General features: G+C 64.4%; 2 protein-coding genes across 3 annotated transcripts; one reads left to right on the top strand and one right to left on the bottom strand.

The window, feature by feature from the left end:
- Positions 1 to 4782: 4782 nt before the first annotated feature.
- On the bottom strand, positions 4783 to 10620 carry DAD1 (defender against cell death 1). Its single transcript, XM_037915956.2, has 3 exons — positions 10079 to 10620; positions 6292 to 6438; positions 4783 to 4975 (listed from the first exon to the last, which is right to left on the bottom strand). Exons 1-2 carry the CDS (start codon positions 10308 to 10310, stop codon positions 6308 to 6310), a joined length of 363 nt encoding a protein of 120 aa, XP_037771884.1. The 5' UTR covers positions 10311 to 10620; the 3' UTR covers positions 4783 to 4975; positions 6292 to 6307.
- Positions 10621 to 12339: 1719 nt separating this feature from the next.
- On the top strand, positions 12340 to 19345 carry ABHD4 (abhydrolase domain containing 4, N-acyl phospholipase B). Of its 2 annotated transcripts, none has more exons than XM_037916083.2 (7): positions 12340 to 12496; positions 13689 to 13777; positions 14365 to 14740; positions 16817 to 16971; positions 17168 to 17279; positions 17961 to 18147; positions 18434 to 19345. In XM_037916083.2, the coding sequence occupies exons 1-7, from the start codon at positions 12474 to 12476 to the stop codon at positions 18521 to 18523; spliced, it is 1032 nt and encodes a 343-aa protein (XP_037772011.1). In that variant the 5' UTR covers positions 12340 to 12473; the 3' UTR covers positions 18524 to 19345. The 2 variants fall into 2 exon arrangements, with proteins under 2 accessions (XP_037772011.1, XP_043382931.1); XM_043526996.1 differs by having other exon boundaries at positions 12425 to 12656.
- The last annotated feature ends 5208 nt before the right edge of the window (positions 19346 to 24553 follow it).

Genomic DNA, 24553 nt, shown 5'->3' with positions numbered 1-24553 from the left:
GTGCTCTGATCAGTCCTGGCCGGAAGGAAGGAGGAGTGGTGTGCTGAGGAGCCCATTGGTCTGATCTGACACAGCAGGAAGTGTGTGCGCGCAGCAGATTAGGAAAGGGACAGATTTTAAAATTTTATTAAAGCTAATGTTACAAAAAGTTCTACGGTACATAGGTTGGGGAAAGAGTGTCTGCACATCTGGGTGTAGTGCTTAGATTATCCACAAACACACCGTTAGCTGTTAAGTCCTATGACACAGAGCGATGACCCAAAGCAGTACTAAAGCTGAAAATACCCTAATGCCACTGTACACGCCCCCAGGTCTGGTCACCTCCTCTCAAAAAAGACACATTAGAATTGGAAAAGGTGCAGAGAGGGGCAACAAGAATGATCAGGGGGATGGGACGACTTCCGGATGAGGAGAGATTAAAAACCCTGGGACCGGTCAGCTTAGAAAAGAGGGCTAAGGGGGTAGGAGAGAGCAGTGCTTCTCAGCCAGGCCTCTGGGGTACGCAGGGGTCTTCCAGGGGGTGCAGCCTCGGGGTACAACAGGCTACATGAAACGCACTAGCAGAGTCAGTACAAACTAAAATTTCGTACAGACAACTTGTTTATACTGCTCGGTATGCTGTACACTGGAATGCCAGGACAATATCGATGTTCCAGTTGAGTTATTTGATAATTATGTGGCACAAAGTCAGCCATTGTTTAGTACGAAGGTGGCTGGGACCCTGTTGTATTTTTAGGTCTGATTTTGTAGGCAAGTCATTCTTAAGTGAGGTGAAACTTGGGGTTACACAAGACAAAGGGGTACAGTTGTCTGGAATGGCTGAGAGCCGCTGGGACAGAGGGGTATAAAATCAAGCCTGGTGTGGAGAAAGTAATTGTTATTTTCCCCTTCACTTACCACAAGCCTATGAGTCAGAACCGGGGCGCCCAAGGAAACGAACAGCAGCCGGTGTAAAACAAGCAGAAGGAAGTTCTTCTTCTCACAGCGCACCCTCAGCCTGGGGAACTGGTTACCAGGGGACGTTGTGAAGGCCAAAAATATACCCGGGGTCAAAACATAATTACATTAAGTTCCTGGAGGCCAGGTCCATCAATGGCAATGAGCCAGGAATGCAACCCCATGGCCTGGGTGTCCCTAAACCTCCAGCTGCCAGACGCTGGGACGGGACAAGAGGGATCACCTTGGATCACCCAGAACTGCCCGGTTCTGGTCGTTCCCGCTGGGGCCCCTGGCACTGGCCGCTGTCGGAAGACAGGACACTGGGCCATTGGACCATCGCTCCAACCCAGAACAGCTGTTCTTATTTCGGATTTCAGTGAGTGGAGGCAACTTTCGGCAGGACGTCCGAGGGCCGCTTAGTTCCCTGGCTGCTCTTGGGTTCAAGGATAAAATGTAAACATTGTCCTTTGGGAACATTTCTCAGATAATTGCCTCGATTTTAACGTGTCCTAGAGGGGCACTGCAGTGAAATGACCAGCCCAGGACAGCGTTTTGGTGGGTGCCGCCGTGGAAGAGGAAAGGGATGGTGCCGGCTTGCCCTGACTGGGCGCTGGGGGGGGGAGCGGTGCCAAAGGCAGCAGGGGCAGAGTGGCAATTCCTGGGGAAGCCAAGCCGTCCCACCCAGCGCTCTGCGTCACATGGGAGGAGGGGAAGCAGGAGGCGCTCAAGGATCCATACCGTTGGCTAGGCTGGCCGGTGAGCTGGGAAAGCAGATAGCCCCAGGACCCCCCGCACTTGGGAGAATCCAAAACTGGAACAGACAAGCTCAGCATTCGTGCCAACAGCCAAGTTTCTCGCCCTTGGCCCTCTGGGGAGCATGGGAAGGGTGGACCCATGGCCAAGGCTGGGCACTGATCTCTACTCGACACCTCAGGGTGCTCCCGGTCCCGCAGTGTGAGCACCCAGTGCTGAGACATACACCCCGCAGTGCTGGACCACGTGTTGTGGGGGAGGGAGTTTAGGCCCCAGGGAAGGAGTTGCCATCACAGGCAGGAGCCCATGGGGCAGGCACCCCTTCCCCACAGCTCCCTGCTTGGCCTGGGGCCTCCTGTCAGCACCGCCAGGCTTGGCTGCTGATGCCAGGAACAGGGAGCAGCATCTTGGCAGCTGGCTCCTCGCCCCTTCGCTCCGCCTCTCGTGCCTTGGTGGGAAGCATGGGGAGGAACGTCTCCCCCGTTCTATTTAAATGGCAGCCTGGGGGGCGGGGGGACACCGGGCGAGAAGGACCCGTCGGTCTGATCTCATGCAGCAGGGGTTGCGTACGCAGGGGAATACTGGGCTAGGCAGGCTCAGGGCCCTGATCCCATGGAGCCAGGTACGTATATGGGGCAAGGAAAGCTCCAGGGCTTGAGCCACAAGGGTGCTGGGGTAGCAGGTAGTGAGGCCCCTGCTCCACCTAGCCCACCGCAGGGGGCGGGGGCTCCTGTGTCCGCTCAGCGAGTCGGCGTAGAGCATTGCGCATTCGCTGCAACACCTTGTTACCCTGTCCCACGTGAATCCCGCCGTTCCTGACCCGTGGAGAGGCCAGCGCCCACCTTTGAACTGGGCTCTTGGCCCAGAGTCACGTCCCTTGCTGGCCTCCCAGAGGAGACCCTTCCAAGCCAGCCACGCCACGGGAGATGCGCTGCTCCTGGAACACGTGCGGCTTGAAAAGCAAGCTGGGAGGTGAGCTCCACTCCGGAGCAGGGACTAGACGCAGGGAAGAAAGCACAGCCCCGGGGGACGGGGAAGGCTTGGCTTGCTTAGCCCAGCCGAAGGAGGGCTGAGGGGAGCCGACTGCTCTCCCTACGCGCGGCTGCGGGGTAGAACACCAGCAAGGGAGAAGAGCTTTTGAAGTGTAAAGACAATGTCGGCATGGGACCACATGGGGATAAATTGGCCCTGAATAAACAATCTGGAAACGACAAAAAGGTTTCCAGCCCTCTCCAAGGAGCGAGGGCCCGGAGCAGCCTCCCCTAGCAGGAGTGGGGACAAACCACCTCGCCGGTCTGGAGATGGAGCGGGATGAATTTACGAAGGCGATTAGAGGAAGGGGTTGCCTAGGACAGCAGGGACTGGACTCGAGGTCCCTCGCTGCCCCGTTCTCAGCTCCAAGATGCGTTAATGGAGAGATCAGGGTGAGGGGAGACGCGCTTTGGGATCTCAGGAATGGGGAGGGTCTAGCACAGGGGTGGGCAAACTACAGACCGCCAGCTTCTGCTGGGGAGCAGGGTCAGGGGCTTGCCCCACTCCGGTGCTTCTGCTGGGGAGCAGGGTCAGGGGCTTGCCCCACTCCGGTGCTTCAGGGGCTGCTCCATGCGGCTCCCGGAAACAGCGGCACGGCCCCACTCTGGCTTCTACGCATAGGGGCAGCCAGGGGGCTTCGCTCTGCACACTGCCCCCCCCAGCCCAGCCCCCATTGGCCGGGAACTACGGCCCATGGGAGCTGCAGGGGCGGCACCTGTGGACAGGACAGCGTGCAGAGCCGCCTGGCTGCAGCTCCGCGTAGGAGCCAGATGGGGACATGGCCACTGCTTCCAGGAGCTGCTTGAGGTAAGCGCCTCCTGGAGCCTGCACCCCTGATCCCCCTCCCGCCCTCCGAACCCCTTGGTCCCAGCCCAGAGCATCCTCCTGCATCCAAAACTCATCCCCAGCCCCACCCCAGAGCCTGCACCCCACTCCGCTGCCCAGCCCCCTCCCACAACCTGAACTCCTCATTTCTGGCCCCACCCCAGAGCCCTCACCCCATCCTGCACCCCAAACCCAATTTTGTGAGCATTCATAGCCCACCATACAAATTTCTATTCCCAGATGTGGCCCTTGGGCCAAAAAGTTTGCCCACTCTTAATCTAGAGCCCCACTCTACACCCCAGCTATCCCACGTCCACCCCACAAAGAGAGCTTCTCCCTTCTGCTCACCCCAATCAGAGCCCAGAGCAAGCAGCTTGCTCTCCCCAGCCAGCCTACAGCTACAGAAGACAGTGGGTCAAGCCCAGCCCAGCTTGGGAGTAACTGAAATTAATTGTCCGGCTGGTCATTGGGGAGCTCTCAGTCAATTGGCACGGAGCAGAAGCTGCCCTCGCCCGTGGTAGCATAAGGAGAGAGGCTCAAACGCTCAGTGGGGTGGGGGACTCTCCCCATAGTCACAGCTAACCCCAATGCCCCAGAGCGGAGTTGGGGGGCACTCTGCTAAACACAGTAGCGGGCATTCATCCCCGAGTCACAGCTGGCTACAGGATAGCACAAGGAGGCACTGAGCAGGGGGGGTTGAGGAGGGTGAGCTCCCCCCTGGGGGTCAGCACTAACCCCAGGGTCACAGGGGGAACACTCTGCAGGGCAGGGTGTGTGTGAAATCGGGGCACAGAGCCTTCCCCCGCCTGCAGCTGCTCCGGAGACTCAGAGGCCAGGGGGAGAAAGCACACACACAAACAGGTGGGGGAGCATTTGCCTGGAAGATCCTAAAATAGAAACAACCCCCCCTTCTTCCCCCCAAAGTACCGTCTCAACCCAAACTTTCCACAGCTCCCCCCCGCAATTGCTTTGGAGGCCGGAGGCCCTGGGCCACAGAGCGATGGTTTCCATGTGATAAGAGACAGGAAGTGGGGGGTGGGCATGGGCTTTGGGTTTCCATGGCAACCTGCTTCCTGCTCCCCCCCCCCCCCCCCGAAACTGGGTCATGCAGACTGCTGGGGAGAAGGGGTGGGGCTGGGTGAGTCTCCCTGAATGCGGGGCGGCGGGGGGTGAGCTGGGGAAGGGAAAGCTGAGGAACCCCCTGATCCATCACAGAAGTGCCAGACACAGAACCCCAGAACAATGGGGTTTATTGGGGGAGAGGGTCACAAGCGGTGGGGGGAAGAGGCTGCCATCTTCTCAAGAGGCCTCATCAGTTTGCACTGCTGCAGCCCTTCCCCATGAGGGGCAGGACCCATGTCCATGGGGGGCTGGCACATCTGTCCCCTGGGCATGGCATCAGCCGACCATGAGAGGTAGTCAGGACCTGCAGGGAGACAGAGGGCGCACAAAGATATCTGGAGTTACTGCAGGGGAAGATGGGGGGATCCCCCAAATTACACACACTCCCCCCCCGACCTCCAGAAACACTGTGACCCTGAGCTCACAGCCAGGTTCCATGACCCCCATCTCCTCACATTTCTTCCCTCTCAGAGCCCTGGTCCAAGCTCCTCCATCGCCCCAAATTCCAGCCGTGTGTCCTCTGCAGCTCAGTAAGAACGGCCATCCTGGCTCAGACCAAAGGTCCATCCAGCCCAGTGTCCTGTCTGCCGACAGTGGCCAGTGCCAGGCGCCCCAGAGGGAATGAACAGAATAGGGAATCATGACGTGATCCATCCCATCACCCATTCCCAGCGTCTGGCAAACAGAGGCTAGGGACACCATCCCTGCCCACCCTGGTTTGGGGTCCTCACCCACAGTTTGAGAACCTCTCTTGTAGATCATACAGATCTCCAGGCCTGTAACCCCCCAAACTCCATCCACTCCTTGGTCTCCAGCTGAGCCCAGACACTCTGCCTCCTCCAGGGGCACTACAGCAGGATTAACTCCACTCCTCTCTCAGCCAGGGACAGAACCCAGGCTCCCTGTTCCCTCTGCCTCACAGCAGTAAAGAGAAAAGATGTCTCCAGAAATCCTGTTTGCTACTGACAGAGTTCAAAGGGCACGTCAGCCTCAGGCAGAAAGATGATCAGTGGGGGTCTTGGAGTCAGGACTCCTGGGTTCTGTCCCAGCTCGGGGCCGGGGGGGAGGAAGGGCAGTGGGTTACAGCAGAGGGGCTAGGTATCAGGACTCCTTGGTCCTATCCCAGCTCAGGGAGTGCGGCCCAGCAGAGGGGCTGGGTGTCAGGACTCCTGGGTCCTATCTCAGCTCGAGGAGGGGAGTGGAGCCCAGTGGGTTACAGCAGAGGGGCTGACTGTCAGGACTCCTGGGTCCTATCTCAGCTCGAGGAGGGGAGTGGAGCCCTGTGGGTTACAGCAGAGGGGCTGACTGTCAGGACTCCTGGGTTCTATCCCAGCTTGGGGAGGGGTGGGGCCCAGGGGAGCTGTGTGTCAGGACTCCTGGGGTCTATCTCGGCTCGGAGAGAGGAGTGGGGCCCAGTGGATTACAGCAGAGGGGCTGGCTGTCAGGACTCCTGGGTCCTATCCCAGCTTGGGGAGGGGAGTGGGGCCCAGCAGAGGGGCCGGGGGTCAGGAACTGTGGGTTCTAGTCCCAGCTCTCTTCCAGCCCACAGAAGTTTAAGCCGCCAAGGCAAACAGACTGGCCCCCCGTCAGATGCTGCTGCGCCCCACCCCTGAGCCGTACCTAATGGTCCCCTGGCTCAGCCCACGAAGTTGATGACGACGAGGTGCAGGATGGTGCTGGCGAAGAGGAAGTCGGCGAAGGCCCGCTCTGGCGAGATGCCCTGGAAGTCACCTTTGTTCTGTGGGTTGATCTGGATCCGCAGGCAAACTAGGGAACGGGAGGAGAGAGCAGCTTGCACCAGGGGCCGTGTCTGGGGGACAGGGTGGGGAAGGAGACCAAGACAGCAGAGGAGGTGGTGCAGCTTCTCCAGGCTGGAGCTGCTCATGGTGCTGCTGAACCCCCACAGGAAGGGGCCCACGTCCAGGCAGTGCTGGGAACAGGCTCAGCCCCCAGGAGGAAGCTGCCCATAGCTCTGAGGAAGGGGCTCAGGCTGGGCTGGAGTGCTGCTCACTCAGGGATGGGGTTGCCATGGGGTGGTATGTCGTTGCCTTGGGTTACTCGCCGCCTAGGATGAAGCTGCCCACAGAACTGAGGAGCTTGAGTAAGAGATGCCCAGGCGGGGGGGGAGGCAGTTCCTATGGAGTAGGGATGCCATGGGGGTTACTCTGGGAAGAGGCTGCTGACTACTATGGCGGCCTGGGGACAGGTTGCGACTGGTGCCCACCACGTACAGCGAAGCTGTGCAAGGAGGAGATGAACCTGCTCAGGAGGCAGCTGAAGAGGAAGGTGCCCAGACAGCGCAGGGGGAATCATTACAATGAGACACGGTTGCCATATGGGGTGTGACGCTTTGGGGCTCACCCAGACCAGCGAGGGGTTCAGCCAATACCTACCTTGCAACTCTGGATGCCTTAAACACTGTGCCTCACAGCCCTGGCGCCCACTGCCAGCCTAACGCTCTAATGCTGGCTTCCACCGCCCAGCTACTGTTGCAGGGGGACCACCAGCCCTGAGCTCTCCCCAAAATGTTTTTCTGCAGTGCTGAGCCCCCGTGACTTTAATAAACATGCGGCTCCACTAAAGAGGCAGGGCCAAGCAGTCTGTTAGCTGAGTGGGAATTAACACACCCTCCACTTCAATACACAGTTCGAAGCTGGTTTACAGTAAAAGTAAAACAAGTTGCTTAGCGAAGGAATAGATTTAAGTGGTACCAAGTAGAAGGAATAGGGACAGAAATTGTCTCAAACAAACCAAAGTAAAAGTCTGCTTCTCAGACCGAAGTCTAACTTAAACTAGAGTCTTTGTTCAAAGTAGTTTTCTCACCACACTTGCTTCCAGTATGGCCGGCCAATCTTCAGCCAAGATCCAAACAGAGCCCAAGGCATTTGGTTTCTTTGTCTCCTCAGGTGAAGGATGATGCCAATGTCTCTCTGTCCCCCCCTTATGTTACCCCAAAGTTCACTGTGTTTTGAGAGCCAGAAAGGGTTCCAGGGGTGCAGAGTCTGAGCCCCCGCTCTGCTCATTATGCTGCTGCTGGTTAGCTTTGTTTACCAGAGATGAGAATGTGCTTTCATTGTCTTCTGCCAGGAATCAAGCCGGCCAGACAGGTAAACGCACGTTCTTTCACCTAAGGAAACTGTGGAAAGATTGTATGCAGCGTTGTTGTAGCCGTGTTGGTCCCAGGATATTAAAGAGACAAGGTGGGTGATGGAATATCTTTTATTGGGACCAACTTCCATTAGCAAGAGACACAAACTTCTGAGCTTATTGAGAGCTCTTCTTCAGGTCTGGGAAAAAGCTCTGTGCAAGTGCCAAAACTTGTCTCTGTTGATAACAGAACTTGGTCCAATGAAAGAATTATTTCACCTACCTTGTCTCTTGGACAAAGTTTGTACCGTGCGAGAATTACATTTCAGTCATTACGAATTGTGGTTTGTTTTATTTGTGACCTTCCCTGCCTCTTTCACATGTAATCACTTAAACCCAGGCTCCTGGTCAATACGCTTATTCTTGTTTGACTACAAAACCATCTTAGTGATGTCTAATGAACTGAAGTGCCGCTCTTCAGCTGAACTCCCAGGCTGGCGTGGGCTCTGTCTGTTCGGAGGCGGTGAACGTGATTTGCGTGAGGGTCCCGGGAGAGGGAGCGGACGCTGCTGGTGCTGCCCTGCGAGCGGTAAGCAGGCTGCTGGAAGGCAGGGTGAGGCCACTGTGCTGCGCGCCGGCTGCTGGAGTCGGGGCTCGGAGCCGAAGCTGCACAGAAGCACCCCGGGCAAGCGGCGACACACCCCACTACTGGCCTCGGTGAACCCCCGTAAGATCAGAGGGGTTCCTGTGGGATGGTGCTGCCACGGAAAATATGGTGGGGTTACCATGGGGGTTACTCTGGGGTAGCGCTCCCATAGATACAGCCACCATGAGAAGATGCTGTTGCCATGCGGGGGCAGGGGGTTACTACGGGATGGGGTTGCAAAGGGGGTTACTGTGGGAGGGGAAAGGCGGGGAGATTACTACAGGAGAGTATGGGGGGGGGTTACTATGGGATGGGGTTGCTGGGGGGGGCGTTGCCAGGGGAGGGGGAAGAGGAGGTCACTATGGGATGGCGTTGCCCGGGGGACCCGGCGCGGGGGCAGGTCACGGGGGGCGGGCGGGTCACTGGGGGCTGGCGTTGCCGGGGGAACGGGCGGGCCGGTCACGGGGCGGGCGTTGCCGGGGGAACGGGCGGGCCACTATGGGATGGCGTTGCCCGGGGGAACGGGCGGGCGGGCCACTATGGGATGGCGTTGCCCGGGGGACCCGGCGCGGGGGCAGGTCACGGGGGCTGGCGGGTCACTGGGGGCTGGCGTTGCCAGGGGAACGGGCGGGCGGGTCACTATGGGATGGCGTTGCCCGCGGGACCCGGCGCGGGGGCAGGTCACGGGGCGGGCGGGTCACTATGGGATGGCGTTGCCCGGGGGACCCGGCGCGGGGGCAGGTCACGGGGGGCGGGCGGGTCACTGGGGGCTGGCGTTGCCGGGGGAACGGGCGGGCCGGTCACGGGGCGGGCGTTGCCGGGGGAACGGGCGGGCCGGTCACGGGGCGGGCGTTGCCGGGGGAACGGGCGGGCCGGTCACGGGGCGGGCGTTGCCGGGGGAACGGGCGGGCGGGCCACTATGGGATGGCGTTGCCCGGGGGAACGGGCGGGCGGGCCACTATGGGATGGCGTTGCCCGGGGGAACGGGCGGGCGGGCCACTATGGGATGGCGTTGCCCGGGGGACCCGGCGCGGGGGCAAGTCACGGGGGCTGGCGGGTCACTGGGGGCTGGCGTTGCCAGGGGAACGGGCGGGCGGGTCACTATGGGATGGCGTTGCCCGCGGGACCCGGCGCGGGGGCAGGTAACGGGGCGGGCGGGTCGCTATGGGATGGCGTTGCCCGCGGGACCCGGCGCGGGGGCAGGTCACGGGGCGGGCGGGTCACTATGGGATGGCGTTGCCCGGGGGACCCGGAGCGGGGGCAGGTCACGGGGCGGGCGGGTCACTATGGGATGGCGTTGCCCGGGGGACCCGGAGCGGGGGCAGGTCACGGGGCGGGCGGGTCACTATGGGATGGCGTTGCCCGGGGGACCCGGAGCGGGGGCAGGTCACGGGGCGGGCGGGTCACTATGGGATGGCGTTGCCCGGGGGACCCGGAGCGGGGGCAGGTCACGGGGGCTGGCGGGTCACTGGGGGCTGGCGTTGCCCGGGGGAACGGGCGATCACGGGGCGGGCGTTGCCGGGGGAACGGGCGGGCGGGTCACTATGGGATGGCGTTGCCCGGGGGACCCGGCGCGGGGGCTGGCGTTGCCGGGGGAACGGGCGGGTCACTATGGGATGGCGTTGCCGGGGGAACGGGCGGTCACGGGGCGGGCGCGCGCTCCCCGGCACTCACCGCCCAGGATGAAGCTGCCCACGGCGGAGATGAAGCCGCTGAGGAAGGAGTTGAAGGGGAAGGTGCCCACGCCCAGGCAGTAGCCGAACTGCAGCGCGCCGCTCAGCAGCACGTAGAGCAGATACGCGTCCAGCACCTTGAGGCGGCTGGCGGTGCCGCTGCTGTACTCGGCCAGGAAGCGCCGCACCACGGAGCCCACCGAGCCGCCGCCGGCCGCCGCCGCGCCCGACATGGCCCCGCCGCGCGCTGAGCTGGCCGGAAGCCACCTGCCGGACCGCAGCGAGCACTTCCGGGGCGCCGCGCGCGCAGGCCCAGACAGGCAAATGGCGGACCGCGCAGGCGCAGTGATTGAGTCCTTCAGTATAGCCGCCCAGGCGCCCTGGGCACTTCCACGTCGATTTGTACTCAATGCGCATGCGTCTTATTGTGATCGCCATAGGGCGCCGACTGCGATGTTCCAGAGGCATGCGCACTGTGGACTTCCGGGGAGCGTGAAAATACAATTCGCATGCGCACTCCCGACCTAGCAACAACAAATTCCCCCCATGTGCGCATGCGTGGAAACTCCCTTTTTCATCCTTTGCGTTCCTCCGTGGTCCAATCAGAATCCAGCGCTAGGCGGTTGCTGGGTCGATTAGGAGGTTGAGGAAGTGGGGACGGGGAACTAGGGGACCGAGACCCCGGAGTCACGGTTCCGGAAACATTCCGTGTGGCCACCTGAGGACCCCCCCATATTATACCCCCATGTGTGTCCCCCACATACAGTGTCCCTCACACCCTTCTGAGCCCCCCCTTGTAACCCACTTCTCCCCCATTAAACCAGCCCCCTTCTGAGCCCCCCATGGTAACCCACTTCTCCCCCATTAAACCAGCCCCCTTCTGAGCCCCCCTTGTAACCCACGTGCCCCCCACTAAACCAGCCCCCTTCTGAGCCCCCCTTGTAACCCACGTGCCCCCCACTAAACCAGCCCCCTTCTGAGCCCCCCATGGTAACCCACTTCTCCCCCATTAAACCAGCCCCCTTCTGAGCCCCCCTTGTAACCCACGTGCCCCCCACTAAACCAGCCCCCTTCTGAGCCCCCCTTGTAACCCACGTGCCCCCATTAAACCAGCCCCCTTCTGAGCCCCCCTTGTAACCCACGTGCCCCCCACTAAACCAGCCCCCTTCTGAGCCCCCCTTGTAACCCACGTGCCCCCCACTAAACCAGCCCCCTTCTGAGCCCCCCTTGTAACCCACGTGCCCCCCATTAAACCAGCCCCCTTCTGAGCCCCCCTTGTAACCCACGTGCCCCCCACTAAACCAGCCCCCTTCTGAGCCCCCCTTGTAACCCACGTGCCCCCACTAAACCAGCCCCCTTCTGAGCCCCCCTTGTAACCCACGTGCCCCCCACTAAACCAGCCCCCTTCTGAGCCCCCCTTGTAACCCACGTGCCCCCCACTAAACCAGCCCCCTTCTGAGCCCCCCTTGTAACCCACGTGCCCCCACTAAACCAGCCCCCTTCTGAGCCCCCCCTTGTAACCCACGTGCCCCCCACTAAACCAGCCCCCTTCTGAGCCCCCCCTTGTAACCCACGTGCCCCCCACTAAACCAGCCCCCTTCTGAGCCCCCCATTGTAACCCACGTGCCCCCCACTAAACCAGCCCCCTTCTGAGCCCCCCATTGTAACCCACGTGCCCCCCATTAAACCAGCCCCCTTCTGAGCCCCCCTCGTAACCCACGTGCCCCCCATTAAACCAGCCCCCTTCTGAGCCCCCCTCGTAACCCACGTGCCCCCCACTAAACCAGCCCCCTTCTGAGCCCCCCTCGTAACCCACGTGCCCCCCACTAAACCAGCCCCCTTCTGAGCCCCCCTCGTAACCCACGTGCCCCCCACTAAACCAGCCCCCTTCTGAGCCCCCCTCGTAACCCACGTGCCCCCCATTAAACCAGCCCCCTTCTGAGCCCCCCATTGTAACCCACGTGCCCCCCACTAAACCAGCCCCCTTCTGAGCCCCCCATTGTAACCCACGTGCCCCGCATTTCTTCCTTGTTGCATTGCCCCCCATCCCCCCTTCGGCCCCGGGGCAGATCACTTTACGGTCCGACCCCCCAGCCCTGCGTCCAGGGACACCCCGCAGAGCCTGGCCCCCCGCTACTGCTGGCGGCACCCTAAGGGCCACCAGTGTCCACGGCCCATCCGGCGTCACCCGCCTTTACACCCGAGACTTCCCCGGCCCAGGATCAGGCCCCGCCCCCGGGGCTCGGCCCCGCCCCCGCCCCGCGGACCGAACCCGGATCCCGCCGGCCGCATTCATCCCGCCCAAGCCCCGCCCCCGCGCGCTAGCCCCGCCCCGGACTCCGCGCCCGCCCCGCCGCGCCCCGGTCAGCTGCGCTGCGCTCAGCTGGGCGCCGGGCATGGAGCAGGATCTGGAAGACCCGTGAGTCTGCGCTCCCCCCCCCCCCCCCCGCCCCGCTTGTGGGGGGTCGCTGGGGTCCCTTTGCGGGGCGGGGCCTGTTCCCAGGGCCGCTAAGCGCCCCGAGGACTTGGCAGCGCTGCGCTGTGTGTTTGGGGGGGGCCCCCCTGCGGCGTGCCCAGAGGTGGGGAGCTGGACCTGGGGGGCCGAGAAGCGGCAGGGCCGGGGGGGAAGGGCCGTGAGGGCGGAGAGGGGTCTGGCAAAGGCGGGAGAGGAGCTGGGGGGGGCAGGAGGGGGGCTATCGCGGGACTGGGCAGAGGAGGGGAAGGACGGCGGGCTCTCGGGGGCAGAGGGAGGGGGATATTGGGGAGCGGGTGGGGGGATTTGGGGGGAAGAATGGAGGGGGTTATTGGAGGGCAGGGGATTGTTTGGCGATGGGGGAGAGAGGAGAGTGATCCTTGCGGGAGGGGGCTGGTGGGGGGGCAGGAAGAAGAGAATTATTTGGGGAGAAGGGGTGGGAGGAGGAGTCATTGGGGTAGGGGACTCTTGGCGGGGGGGGGGGGGGGGGTTATATGGAGTGAAGGGGGAGGGGGCTGTTGGGAAGTGGGTCCAGAGGGGGGCAGCAGGAGGAGGTTATCTGGGGCAGGAAGGAGGGAAAGGGGGTCGACACATTCTGTCAGGTTGTCTGGGGGGGCAAACAGCAGAATCCTGGTGTCCCTGTGCCCCTCTGTGGGGGGGGGGGGGAGAGTCCCCTGGGTGTGTGTCCCCACCCCTGCTGGGAGAGGCAGCCAGCACCTGCTCCCCTGGGGAGTGACTCAGCACTATCCCTGCCCCAGAGCTCCTTGCCCCTAGCCATGGGGCAGTGACCCCTGAAAAGCCCCTGGGTGATGGGCGGGGGGACACACCAGGGGGCAGTGGGACCCTGTGAGAGGAGCTCTGGGACCCTGTGAGGGGCAGCTGGGACCCCAGTGAGAGAGGCAAAGTGGGTGATGGGGGGCCTCTGCCCCCCAGGATGGTGAGATGCTCCCCTAGCCTGGGGGGTGGGGAAGATACCTGGGTCCCTCTATGTGGGGGGGTCAGTTGATGCCCTCATTTGGAGCCAGACCCCAATGGGTCATTAATGTGTTCCCCCTCCCGCATTGCTCCTCTGTTCTGTCTGCCCTCCGGCCCCCCGCGCTGTCTGTCTGTGGGGCTGTATGTCCGCCCCCCGGCTCAGGCCCCAGGGTTGGCTCAGCGGCTGGCTCCCTGCCTGGCGCCCCACGTCCATGTCCCACCTGAAGAACGTGGAGGCCCGGATCCTGCAGTGTGAGTACTGAAATCGGCGGGGGGCGCAGCCTGGGGTGTATCCTTCGTGGGGGACCTCTCCCTTGTGATCCATGGGGGGAGGGGGGTGTCCGTGGGCAGGGGGCTGGGTAGGGCTTGGGGGTGTATTTCCTGTGGGGGGTGGCTGGGGGCAAACATCAGCAGCTGAGTAAGGAGGCCATGGGGTAATCCCCCTATGGGGGCTGGGTCAGAGCCCCCCATGGTCACAGTTGGGGGGGCTGGGTGGAGTGTATCAGGGAAGGGGTCCCAGGACCCCCATGGGGGGGTCTGGAGACCCAGGGGGGTAAGTACCCCCTATAGGTGTGCTAGCTGTTCCAGGGGCTTGGGTAGGAGTCTCGGGAGTGTATCCCTCATGGGGGGCACTAGGGGACCCAGGGGCCAAGTAGAGATGTGTGAGGGGCTGGGTCAGGGCCTGGTGGCCGGGCTGGGGTCCGGGCAGGGGGATACACCTCCTATGGGGGGGCTGGGCTGTGGGGGCGCTGGGTCAGGACCTGGCGGCCAGGCTGGGCACGGGGACACCCCCTGTGGGGGCTGGCTCAGGGCCCCCCTGACTCCCCCTCTCCGTGCAGGCCTGCAGAGCCGGTTCGTGGGGCGGTACGTGACCCTGCCGGACTGGGCGCGCATCTGGACCGTCTCGCTGTGCCCGGAGCAGGGTGGGGGGCGCACCCCCCTGGTGCTGGTGCACGGCTTCGGGGGCGGCGTGGGGCTGTGGGTGCTCAACCTGGACCGGCTCGGGGCCCGGCGGCCCCTTCACGCCTTCGACCTGCTGGGCTTTGGGCGCAGCTCCCGGCCCGCCTTCCCCCGCGACGCCCAGGGCGCCGAGGCCGAGTTCGTGCGCTCCATCGAGGGCTGGCGCCAGCAGATGGGCATCGGCGCCATGATCCTGCTGGGCCACAGCCTGGGCGGCTTCCTGGCGGCCTCCTACAGCCTGGCGTACCCTGAGAGGTGAGGGACCCCCCAGCCCCCCATACCGCCCTGCCCCCCGATCCTACAGCCCGGCGTACCCCGAGAGGTGAGGGACTCCCCGCCCCCCCCCATACCGCCCTGCCCCCCGATCCTACAGCCCGGCGTACCCCGAGAGGTGAGGGACCCCCCGCCCCCCCCATACCGCCCTGCCCCCCATCCTGCAGCCCGGCGTACCCCGAGAGGTGAGGGACCTCCCGCCCCCCCCATACCGCCCTGCCCCCGATCCTACAGCCCGGCGTACCCCGAGAGGTGAGGGACCCCCCGGCCCCCCCCATACCGCCCTGCCCCCGATCCTACAGCCCGGCGTACCCCGAGAGGTGAGGGACCCCCCGGCCTCCCCATACTGCCCTGCCCCCCGATCCTAGAGCCCGGCGTACCCCGAGAGGTGAGGGACCCCCCGCCCCCCCATACCGCCCTGCCCCCCGATCCTACAGCCTGGCGTACCCCGAGAGGTGAGGGACCCCCTGGCCCCCCCATACTGCCCTGCCCCCCGATCCTACACCGCGGCGTACCCCGAGAGGTGAGGGACCCCCTGGCCCCCCCATACCACCCTGCCCCCCGATCCTACAGCCTGGCATACCCCGAGAGGTGAGGGACCCCCGGCCCCCCCATACCACCCTGCCCCCCGATCCTACAGCCTGGCATACCCCGAGAGGTGAGGGACCCCCTGGCCCCCCCATACTGCCCTGCCCCCCGATCCTACACCGCGGCGTACCTCGAGAGGTGAGGGACCCCCTGGCCCCCCCATACCGCCCTGCCCCCCGATCCTACACCGCGGCGTACCCTGAGAGGTGAGGGACCCCTCCAGCACCCCCATACCACCCTGCCCCCCGATCCTACAGCCTGGCGTACCCCGAGAGGTGAGGGACCCCCCGCCCCCCCATACCGCCCTGCCCCCCGATCCTACAGCCTGGCGTACCCCAAGAGGTGAGGGACCCCCCTCCCCCCCATACCGCCCTGCCCCCCGATCCTACAGCCTGGCATACCCCGAGAGGTGAGGGACCCCCTGGCCCCCCCATACCACCCTGCCCCCCGATCCTACACCGCGGCGTACCCTGAGAGGTGAGGGACCCCTCCAGCACCCCCATACCACCCTGCCCCCCGATCCTACAGCCTGGCGTACCCCGAGAGGTGAGGGACCCCCCGCCCTCCCCATACCGCCCTGCCCCCTGATCCTACAGCCTGGCGTACCCCGAGAGGTGAGGGACCCCCTGGCCCCCCCATACTGCCCTGCCCCCCGATCCTACACCGCGGCGTACCTCGAGAGGTGAGGGACCCCCTGGCCCCCCCATACCGCCCTGCCCCCCGATCCTACAGCCTGGCGTACCCCGAGAGGTGAGGGACCCCCCGCCCCCCCCATACCGCCCTGCCCCCCGATCCTACAGCCTGGCGTACCCCGAGAGGTGAGGGACCCCCTGGCCCCCCCATACCGCCCTGCCCCCCATCCTACAGCCCGGCATACCCCAAGAGGGGAGGGACCAGCCCGGCCCCAGCTACCTGCTCTCCCTGCCCCCCCCCGCCCCGATCCTGGGTACCCCCGCAGCCCAGCCCCCACTACCTGCCCTCCCCCATACCACCCTGCCCGCCCCCTGATCCTATAGCCTGACGTACCCCGAGAGGTGAGGGACCCCCCCCCCCCAGCCCGCTGCCTTCCCCGGCCCGCCTCGCTACCCACCCCCGTCTCTCCTCTACCCCTACTGCCTTGTCCCCGTTCAGCCCTTTGCTCCCCCGTCCACCCCCCTCCATCCCTGCCAGGGTCCCGCTGGGGCTCAGCCTGGGTGCCCCACAGGGGTGAGACTCCCCCATGCCCAGGGGCTCAGAGGACAGAGGTGGGGGGCAGAGTTAAGGTTCCCCCTGGGGGGCAGGGTGTTGCTGTTCAGGTCCCATCTCCCCAAGGTGGGTTGGTATCTGGAGGGTGGGGGTTGAGTCTGGGGCTGTCTCTGTCTGTGGGGTGGGGGAGTTTCGGGGGGGGGCACTGTGAGTCGCCTTGTCGGGGTGTCCGTGAGTCCTTCTCTCACCTTTTCTGCTGCGGCCCCCCCCCCCGGCCTGGCGTAGGGTGAAGCACCTCATCCTGGTGGACCCCTGGGGCTTCCCCGTGCGCCCCACCGACCCCAGCCAGATCCAGCCCCCCCCAACCTGGGTCAAGGCCATGGCCGCTGTCCTGGGGCGCTCCAACCCCCTGGCTGTGCTGAGAGTCGCCGGGCCCTGGGGTGAGTCACTAGGGGTAGGGGGGCAGGATGGGCTGGGGGGCAGGGGAGAAGGGCTGTGGAAGGGGAGGAGTGGGGCTGGGGGATGTGAGTTATTTTGCGTGGTAACTAGGGGTAGGGGGTGGGACTTGGGGGCAGGAAAGTGAATCTCCGGGGCAGCTCTGTAACAGGGTGTCTGTCTCCACATCCCTCTGTCCAGGTCCTGGCCTCGTCCAGCGCTTCCGTCCTGACTTCAAGCAGAAATTCGCGGAGTTCTTTGAGGATGACACTATCCCGGAGTACATCTACCACTGCAACGCCCAGACGCCCAGGTGAGGGGTGGGGCGCCCGGGAACCCCAACCCCTTGGGATCACCACCGTGCTCCCAGGCCTCAGGGGGGGATGGGATCCAGGACGCCAGTGCGGGGAGTTCACCCACAGGTCCCAGCACCAGGGAGAAGAGACTAGGAGGGGGAATGGGACCCAGGTGTCCGGGACAGCATCCCTAGGGACCCTGCGGTCCTGACAGATGCAGGGATGGGGAATGGGACCCAGGCATCCGGGATAGCACCCCTAGGGAGGGGGAATGGGGACCCGGGGGTGATCGTGGTGAAGGGTGGTTTGTGAAAGAGGCACGGACAGGGCGAGGAACCCAGGCATCCGGGGGAGAAGGTGGGGTATTGGGAGGGAGGCGCGGGCAGGGCGAGGGACCCAGGCGTCCGGGGGGAGGGAGGCGCGGGCAGGGCGAGGGACCCAGGCGTCCGGGGGAAGGGAGGCGCGGGCAGGGCGAGGGACCCAGGCGTCCGGGGGGAGGGAGGCCCGGGCAGGGCGAGGGACCCAGGCGTCCGGGGGGAGGGAGGCCCGGGACCCAGGCGTCCGGGGGGAGGGAGGCCCGGGACCCAGGCGTCCGGGGGGAGGGAGGCCCGGGACCCAGGCGTCCGGGGGGAGGGAGGCCCGGGCAGGGCGCGGGACCCAGGCGTCCGGGCAGGGCTCACCCTCCCCCTGCGCCCCAGCGGCGAGACGGCGTTCAAGGCCATGACGCAGGTGCTGGGCTGGGCGCGCCGCCCCATGCTGGAGCGGATCCACCTGCTCCCGCGGGAGCTGCCCATCACCCTGATCTACGGCGCCGAGTCCTGGATCGACACCAGCACCGGGCGCCGGGTGCGGGAGCTGCGGCCCGACAGCTACGTCCGGCACCTGGTACGAGGGAAGGGGGGCTGGGGCTGATGGGGTGGGTCTGTGCAGCCCCTCGTATGGGGGGCAGGGGCTTGGGGAGGGGGCAGGTGGGGGGAGCCAGGCCTAGAGGGGTGGGGAGGCCTGGGGCAGTTGCAGCGGGGGGGTGTTGCAGTGTAGATGTACCCTAAGGGGAATGGGGGGGTTGGGGAGGAGTGGGAAGAGGACATATGGCGGGGTGCGGAAAGTGGGGGGGCAGACCTGTCTCCTGACCCCCGCCTGTCTCCCTTCTCCCCCCCCGACCCCCCTCCAGGCCATCGCCGGCGCCTCCCACCACGTCTACGCCGACCAGCCTGCTGCCTTCAACGCGGCCGTGCAGGAGATCTGCGACTCCGTGGACTGACGGACGGAGGGTCTGACCCCACCCCATCGCGGGGGTACGGCCCCCTGTGGCTCCCCAGAGCCCCCAGCCACCTAGGCTCCTTCGCTGCCACTGAAGTCTCGGGGCGCCGGGAAGGGGGGGAGGCATCAGGATTGTGCTGATTGAGGGGTTTATTCCTCCCTCTCCGGGGCTGATTCATTCCCCCCTTTCCCTTTGCTTCTCACTCTCTCGGGCTGTACCCTTCCCCTGTGGCAAGGGAGGGCCGGTCTTTGAGACGTCCCTCTGGCCCCAGGATGTGGGGGGAGACCGGGGGGGCAGGGGACTGGGACACGGAGGGCTTTCCCCTCTAGGGGTGCTAGATGTGATCCGGCCTCAGGGCCAGGGACCGGCTCTCTGGGGAAATAGTCGGGGGGGGGGGGTTCATGGGGCTCCCCACCCCCGGCCGCCTGAATCTCCCTCTGCTCTGTCACCCTCCTGATGTGCCTTAGGCTGCTGCAGCCGGCTCTGGGGCGCGAGGGCCCCCGGCGGTGTGTGCGCCGCACGGTTCTGAAAGCACATGGCCGGCAAGCGGCTGGGGGTGCGAGGCCCCAGCCTGTGCTGGACTGAACACCCCGCCGGCTGCCCGCGCCCCAGCTCTGCCGTGGGCAGGGGACGCGACACTGAAGCACAAGGGATCTTCCCACGCTGGTGGCTGGCTGGGCCCGGGAGCGTCCGTCGAACGGTGCCATGTTCCGAACCCCTCGGCTCCTGCGGGCCGCCCCGGGCGCTTTGCCGCGGTGCCTTGCGCTGGACCCGCCCCTTTGTACCCAGTTTCTATCTTAATAAACAAACGACACTGGAAAACTTTACATGGAGTGTGGGGGGTGCCGGGCTGCAGGGCGGGGCTCAGCAGGGGTGATCTCCCCTCAGTGCCGTGGGGTGGGGTGGGGGCGGTCTCCCCTCGCTCAGCTCTGACGCCCGTGCCCCAGCCTGGTGCGGGGGGTGCCGGGCTGCAGGGCAGGGCTCAGCAGGGGTGGTCTCCCCGCAGTGCCGTGGGGTGGGGTGGGGGGGGCGGTCCCCCCTTGCTCAGCTCTGACGCCCGTGCCCCAGCCTGGTGTGGGGGGGTGCCGGGCTGCAGGGCGGGGCTCAGCAGGGGTGGTCTCCCCTCAGTGCAGTGCCGTGGGGTGGGGGGGCGGTCTCCCCTCGCTCAGCTCTGACGCCCGTGCCCCAGCCTGGTGTGGGGGGTGCCAGGCTGCAGGGCGGGGCTCAGCAGGGGTGGTCTCCCCTCTGTGCCGTGGGGTCGGGGGGGGGGGGGCGGTCTCCCCTCGCTCAGCTCTGACGCCCGTGCCCCAGCCTGGTGCGGGGGCTCAGCAGGGGCCTGGCTCCCAACAGGCTGCCAAGGTTCACCGGACACGGGGCCCCTGTTCGAGCAGCCCGGCGCCCCACCCCAGAGGCACCTGCAGCGGGACTTTCTCTTCTTCCAGTCCCCCCCCTTTAAGACCCTTCTGTCTCAGCCAGCCCCTGCACTCGGCAGCCCCATGGGACCCCCTTGTGAGGTCGCCCCTCACTGTCACAGTGGTGCCCCCTGGCAGCGAGGGCCTCCCGAGGCGCTGGCTGGAGACAGGAGCAGCCGGCATGGGGAGCCTGGTCTCCGCTGGGAAGAAGTCGAAGGGCGAGAGGATGGTGGCTGGTCCCCAGGCGCCGGAGACGGCAGTGGGGGGCCGGGCTCCGCTGAGCTGCTCCCCGAGGAGCAAATGTGCTGTGAGTTAGAGCCGAGGGTGTCTCCCAGCCGCCGGGTCAGGGCTGTGATTCACTGTGCTCCCCCGCAATTCAGTAGGGGAGCGGAGATGGGGGGCCCATCTCCAAGGGCTGTCTTGGTGGGGGTCCTCCAGCAGGTGCTGCAGCCATGTTGACTCCCAGGAGGCAGTGCCAGGCTGATGCCAGCCGGGGATCAGGTCCCAGTGGCACGGAAAGCTAGTGGCCGGCGTGAGATCTGGGCGGGTGGGGAATGAGGTCGCCAAAAAGGCCACCGGGCAGAGCTGTATAAATAAGGGACTTTTGGCTTTGGGGGCAGAACTGAAAAATCCCGGGGTGGCTGGCAGGGAACTGGCTCCATGGAACCAAAACCAGACGTTTCCCATTTGGTTGTTGCTGCATCGAAGACCTCCACTTGAAGTTAGAGTGGGCGGAAAGCTTTTGACTTGAAATAATCCCCCCCGCCCCCCTGCGGTCTTGTTCCGATTTGGCCGTTTCGGGTGCCTTTTGCCTTTTTTAAAATTTGTTTCCTTGGCCAAGCTTGAGGCTGAAATGCCCTTTCGCATCGACATGAAACGCATCGGAGCGAAATGTCTGGATTCTCTTCATTTGGTGTCCCCCCCCCCCCCCCCCCCGCCGACATTGCTCGTTGAATTTGGTGCATACTTTCTATTTTAGGTGAAAAAACAATTAGTTTAAAAAATCTTGCTCCTGCGACCTTTTCATGGAGCGAGACGGGCGGTTTCTCTCCAGGGACCGGCCCGGACCCTTCCACCCCTCGGCTTGCTCAGAAATAACCAAACCCACCCACCGTTCCTGGGACGTGCCTCGGCTCCGCGGTCCTGCCCCTCTCATGTGCCCCAAGTATTTGCTCCTCTCTTTCAGCCTGACCCCGCTGCACGGCGCCCCCTGCTGGAGGTCCCTGGCCAGCTGGGCGCGCCCCTCTCCGGGCCCTCCTTGGGCAGAAGAAGCAGCCAGGGCAGAAGGGGTCTGCGGAGGCCTCCCAGCTCTGACCCCCTGCCGTTCTCCTCCATCATCCCGCAGGGCCTCCCTGGGGAGCCGGCGCAGGCTGGGTCGGAGCCCCCCGCCCCCCGGCTCCTCCTCACCTGGGGGCTGCTGGAGCTGCTGCTGCTGGAGCTGCGCAGGGAGAGCCCCCTCCGGGGCAGGGGGCCGTCAGGGTAGCCCCGAAGGGGACGGGAGCAGCTGGGGGCTGAGAGAGGGCGTCTTACCCTGGGTCCGTGCTGGGAGAAGAGGCCAAAGTGCAATAAAGAGACTCCCAAATGACACAGTTCACAGGCTGCGGCTGGTGTGGGGTGAGGCCAGGGGGCTCCAGGGTGGACGGTTCATGGGAGGGGGGCCCTAGGGGGCACTGGGCTGCAGGGAGCGGGGCTGAGGGTGCTCTCCCCTAGCTGTCACTGCTGGCCCCATTGCGGGGCTAGGGGGTGCTATGCTACAGGGAGTGGGGGCTCACTAGGGGGCGCTCTCCCCAGGCTGTCAGAGCTGCCCCTAATGCCCCCGTGCAGCGCTAGGGGGCACTGCGCTGCAGGGGGCTCAGAAAGGGGTGCTCAGGCAGGGCTGACCCCAGCGAGGCACCAGGGGGTGCTGGGCTGCAGGGAGCGGTGTGGGGGGCTCAGCAGGGGGCGCTCTCCCCAGGCTGTCAGAGCTGCCCCTAATGCCCCAGTGCAGCGCTAGGGGGCGCTGGGCTGCAGAGAGCGGGGTATGTGGGGCTCAGCTGGGGGCGCCGACTCCAACGCCCAGCCTGCAGGGCAGGTCTCTGTCTGGGGCGTCCATCCTTCTGCTGCCGAGACCTGGGCTCCTTCCTTAGCGTCTGCTGCCCTCCCAGCGGGGTGCCCCCTCTTGCCCGCTGCTGCTGTTGAATAATCCTAGAAACATCCCGGCCGGCCCCCGGGGCTGCAGCAGGACCAAGTAACCCGAGACCAGCCCTGATGCGTGTTTGTCCCCCCGTTCTTAAAAACCTCCCAGGACCGGGACTCCCACGACCTCCCTTGGGAGCCGGTTCCGGAGCGTCGCTCCCCTGAGCATTCGAAAGGGTGGCTTCCTAATTTCGAACCTCTCCTCTCTCTCCAGGGTGATGTGTGCCAGGGCCAGGCAGTCTGGAGCCCCAGCCCCTCTGGGCTCGCTGCATCAGTTCTGACTGGACAATCATTGCTGGAGCCCCGGCCCCTCTTTCCTTGCAGCGCTGGGTAGCTCCCTTGTGGCTGACTAAGCCCATCACGTCTTGTCCCACCGCCAGCGGATTTGGAGAACAATTGACCCCCAGCCTCTCTAGAACAGCCCTTCCCATATCTGAGCCCCTCTGTCTTCTTTTCGGCAGACGAGGGCCCAGTTCTTTTAACCTCTCCTCAGAGGCTGGGTTTTCTAAACCTTTGATCGGTTGGGTTGCTCTCCTCTGGGGCCTGGCTTTGGTGCAGTATCCAGCCGGGGCCTCCTCAAAGCTGACTAGGGCTGGACCATCGGCTCCCGGGACTTACATTGTTCCAACCCCTGAATAATATTCGCCTTTTCGGCGACTGCATCGCGTTCTCCCAGGGCTCCTCCATCCCAGACCAGCGGGTTGCCTCCTTGTCTGGCTCTGGGCGGCCCTGGGCTGTGGGGAGCATTAGGGGGTCCCGTAGGGGATTGTCAGGAGCGGTGGGGCAGAAGTAAGCAAGGGGAGGAATGGAGGGTGTCCAGGTCTGGGGGAGATGGGACAGAGTCCTGGGAGCTAGACTGGCGGGGGGTGGAGGGAGAGATCCCGGAGAGGGATAAGGGTGTGGGGTGGGACCCAAGGAGACTTGATAAGAGCTAGGTGGATCTGGCTGGGGATGCAGTGGGATAAATTGGGGCCCATCTGGGATCTGGCTGGTGGCCTGGGGGGATCATTTGGGGCTCTGGTGAGGATCCGCTGAGATCACTCTGGATCTGGCTGAGATCTCCCTCTGTGAGGCTGTCGGCCTCTTGTGAGGTCACGGCTGGACTCTGAGGTCACAATTTCCCGCTCTCGTGCGGTGCTCTGAGGCCCGGAGCGGGTGCATGGGGATGGGGAGTGGCGCCTCCCTGCAGCCGATCTCCGCGCCAGGGGGAGCCTGCAGCCGGTGCGAGGCTGCGGAGAGACGGTGGCTCTTTGGGTGCTGCGGGCCCGGCGGCTGCGCAGTGAGTGACGGCGCAGGGAGTGGATGGGGGGACAGACCTGGCAAGAGAAATCTGGGCCCCGGTACTTCGTGTCCGTTCCCATCTCACTTTCTTTGCACTGATGTTTGGGGGCTCCCCTGAGCTTGGGACCTTGTGTCACGGGGTGCCCGGGCGATGCTCTGGATCTGCTCCCCATGAAGCCAGGCAGGACTCTGGGGAGTCTCCTCTGGGGGAGCAGCCTGTCTGCAGGACACACAGCTCACCCGGCTCCACCTTCCTGGGTCTGACCTCGGAGCATTCAGCCTCCTCTGCCCCTCCATGCACTTCCCACAGCCAGTCCGCCCAGGTGGGGTCCTGGGGAAGCCAGAGGGTCCTGCCCCCCGACTCCGCAGTCAGACGTGACTCTCAGCCAGCCAGTAACACAGAAGGTTTATTAGACGACAGGGACATGGTCTAACACAGAGCTTGTAGGTGCAGAGAACCGGACCCCTCAGCCGGGTCCATTCTGGGGGGCAGTGAGCCAGACAACCACGTCTGCCCTTCACTCCATGTCCCAGCCAGCGCCAAACTGAAACTCCCCCCAGCCCCTCCTCCCCTGGGCTTTGTCCCTTTCCCTGGCCAGGAGGTCACCTGATTCCTTTGTTCTCCAACCCTTTAGCTCTCACCTTGCAGGGGGGAAGGGCTCAGGCCATCAGTGGCCAGGAAACAGGGTGTCGGCCATTCTCTGTGTCCAGACCCCTGCACACACCTGCCCTCTAGGGCTCTGCAACAATCACACACCCTTACCCCACCACCTAGATACTTAAGAACTGCATAGGGGAAACTGAGGCACCCCCACACTATTCAGAGGAAACATTAAGAACAGTCCCACTTCATCACACCCTGTTACAATTATCCCCCCCGATCAGCTCTGTGTGTGCCCATGCGTACACTCTGCGTGTCCCCCGCGCAATACGTGTACAACGCACAGCATGTGCGAGATGCTCACTGACGCGCAAACTGGCTGGGAAAACTGCTTCCATCCAGGGAGCGTTTTCAAGACAGACCGAGTTTCCCATCGCAAATCCCACAAATTGGAATCCTCAGAAATGCCCCCCAACAATTTTGGTTTGGGGGGTGTCCATAACATCTGGGGAGGAGGGCGGGTCCTACTTTTGCATGTTTGTGTCAGTGCTGCAAGGGGTG

Source organism: Chelonia mydas, chromosome 13 (assembly GCF_015237465.2).
Source record: "Chelonia mydas isolate rCheMyd1 chromosome 13, rCheMyd1.pri.v2, whole genome shotgun sequence".
Classification (NCBI taxonomy): Eukaryota; Metazoa; Chordata; order Testudines; family Cheloniidae; genus Chelonia; species Chelonia mydas.
The sequence above is the reverse complement of the archived record's forward strand: the minus strand, read 5'-3'. Positions and strand labels throughout refer to the sequence as shown.

Excerpts from the sequence above, each read along its gene's own strand:
- DAD1 (XM_037915956.2), bottom strand. The coding sequence starts at position 10,310 with ATGTCGGGCGCGGCGGCGGCCGGCGGCGGCTCGGTGGGCTCCGTGGTG. Across the intron at positions 6,439-10,078 it reads GGGCAGCTTCATCCTGGGCG|TTTGCCTGCGGATCCAGATC; the intron begins GTGAGTGCCGGG and ends CCCGTTCCCTAG.
- ABHD4 (XM_037916083.2), top strand. The coding sequence starts at position 12,474 with ATGGAGCAGGATCTGGAAGACCC. Across the intron at positions 13,778-14,364 it reads GGAGGCCCGGATCCTGCAGT|GCCTGCAGAGCCGGTTCGTG; the intron begins GTGAGTACTGAA and ends CTCTCCGTGCAG. Across the intron at positions 16,972-17,167 it reads GAGAGTCGCCGGGCCCTGGG|GTCCTGGCCTCGTCCAGCGC; the intron begins GTGAGTCACTAG and ends CCCTCTGTCCAG.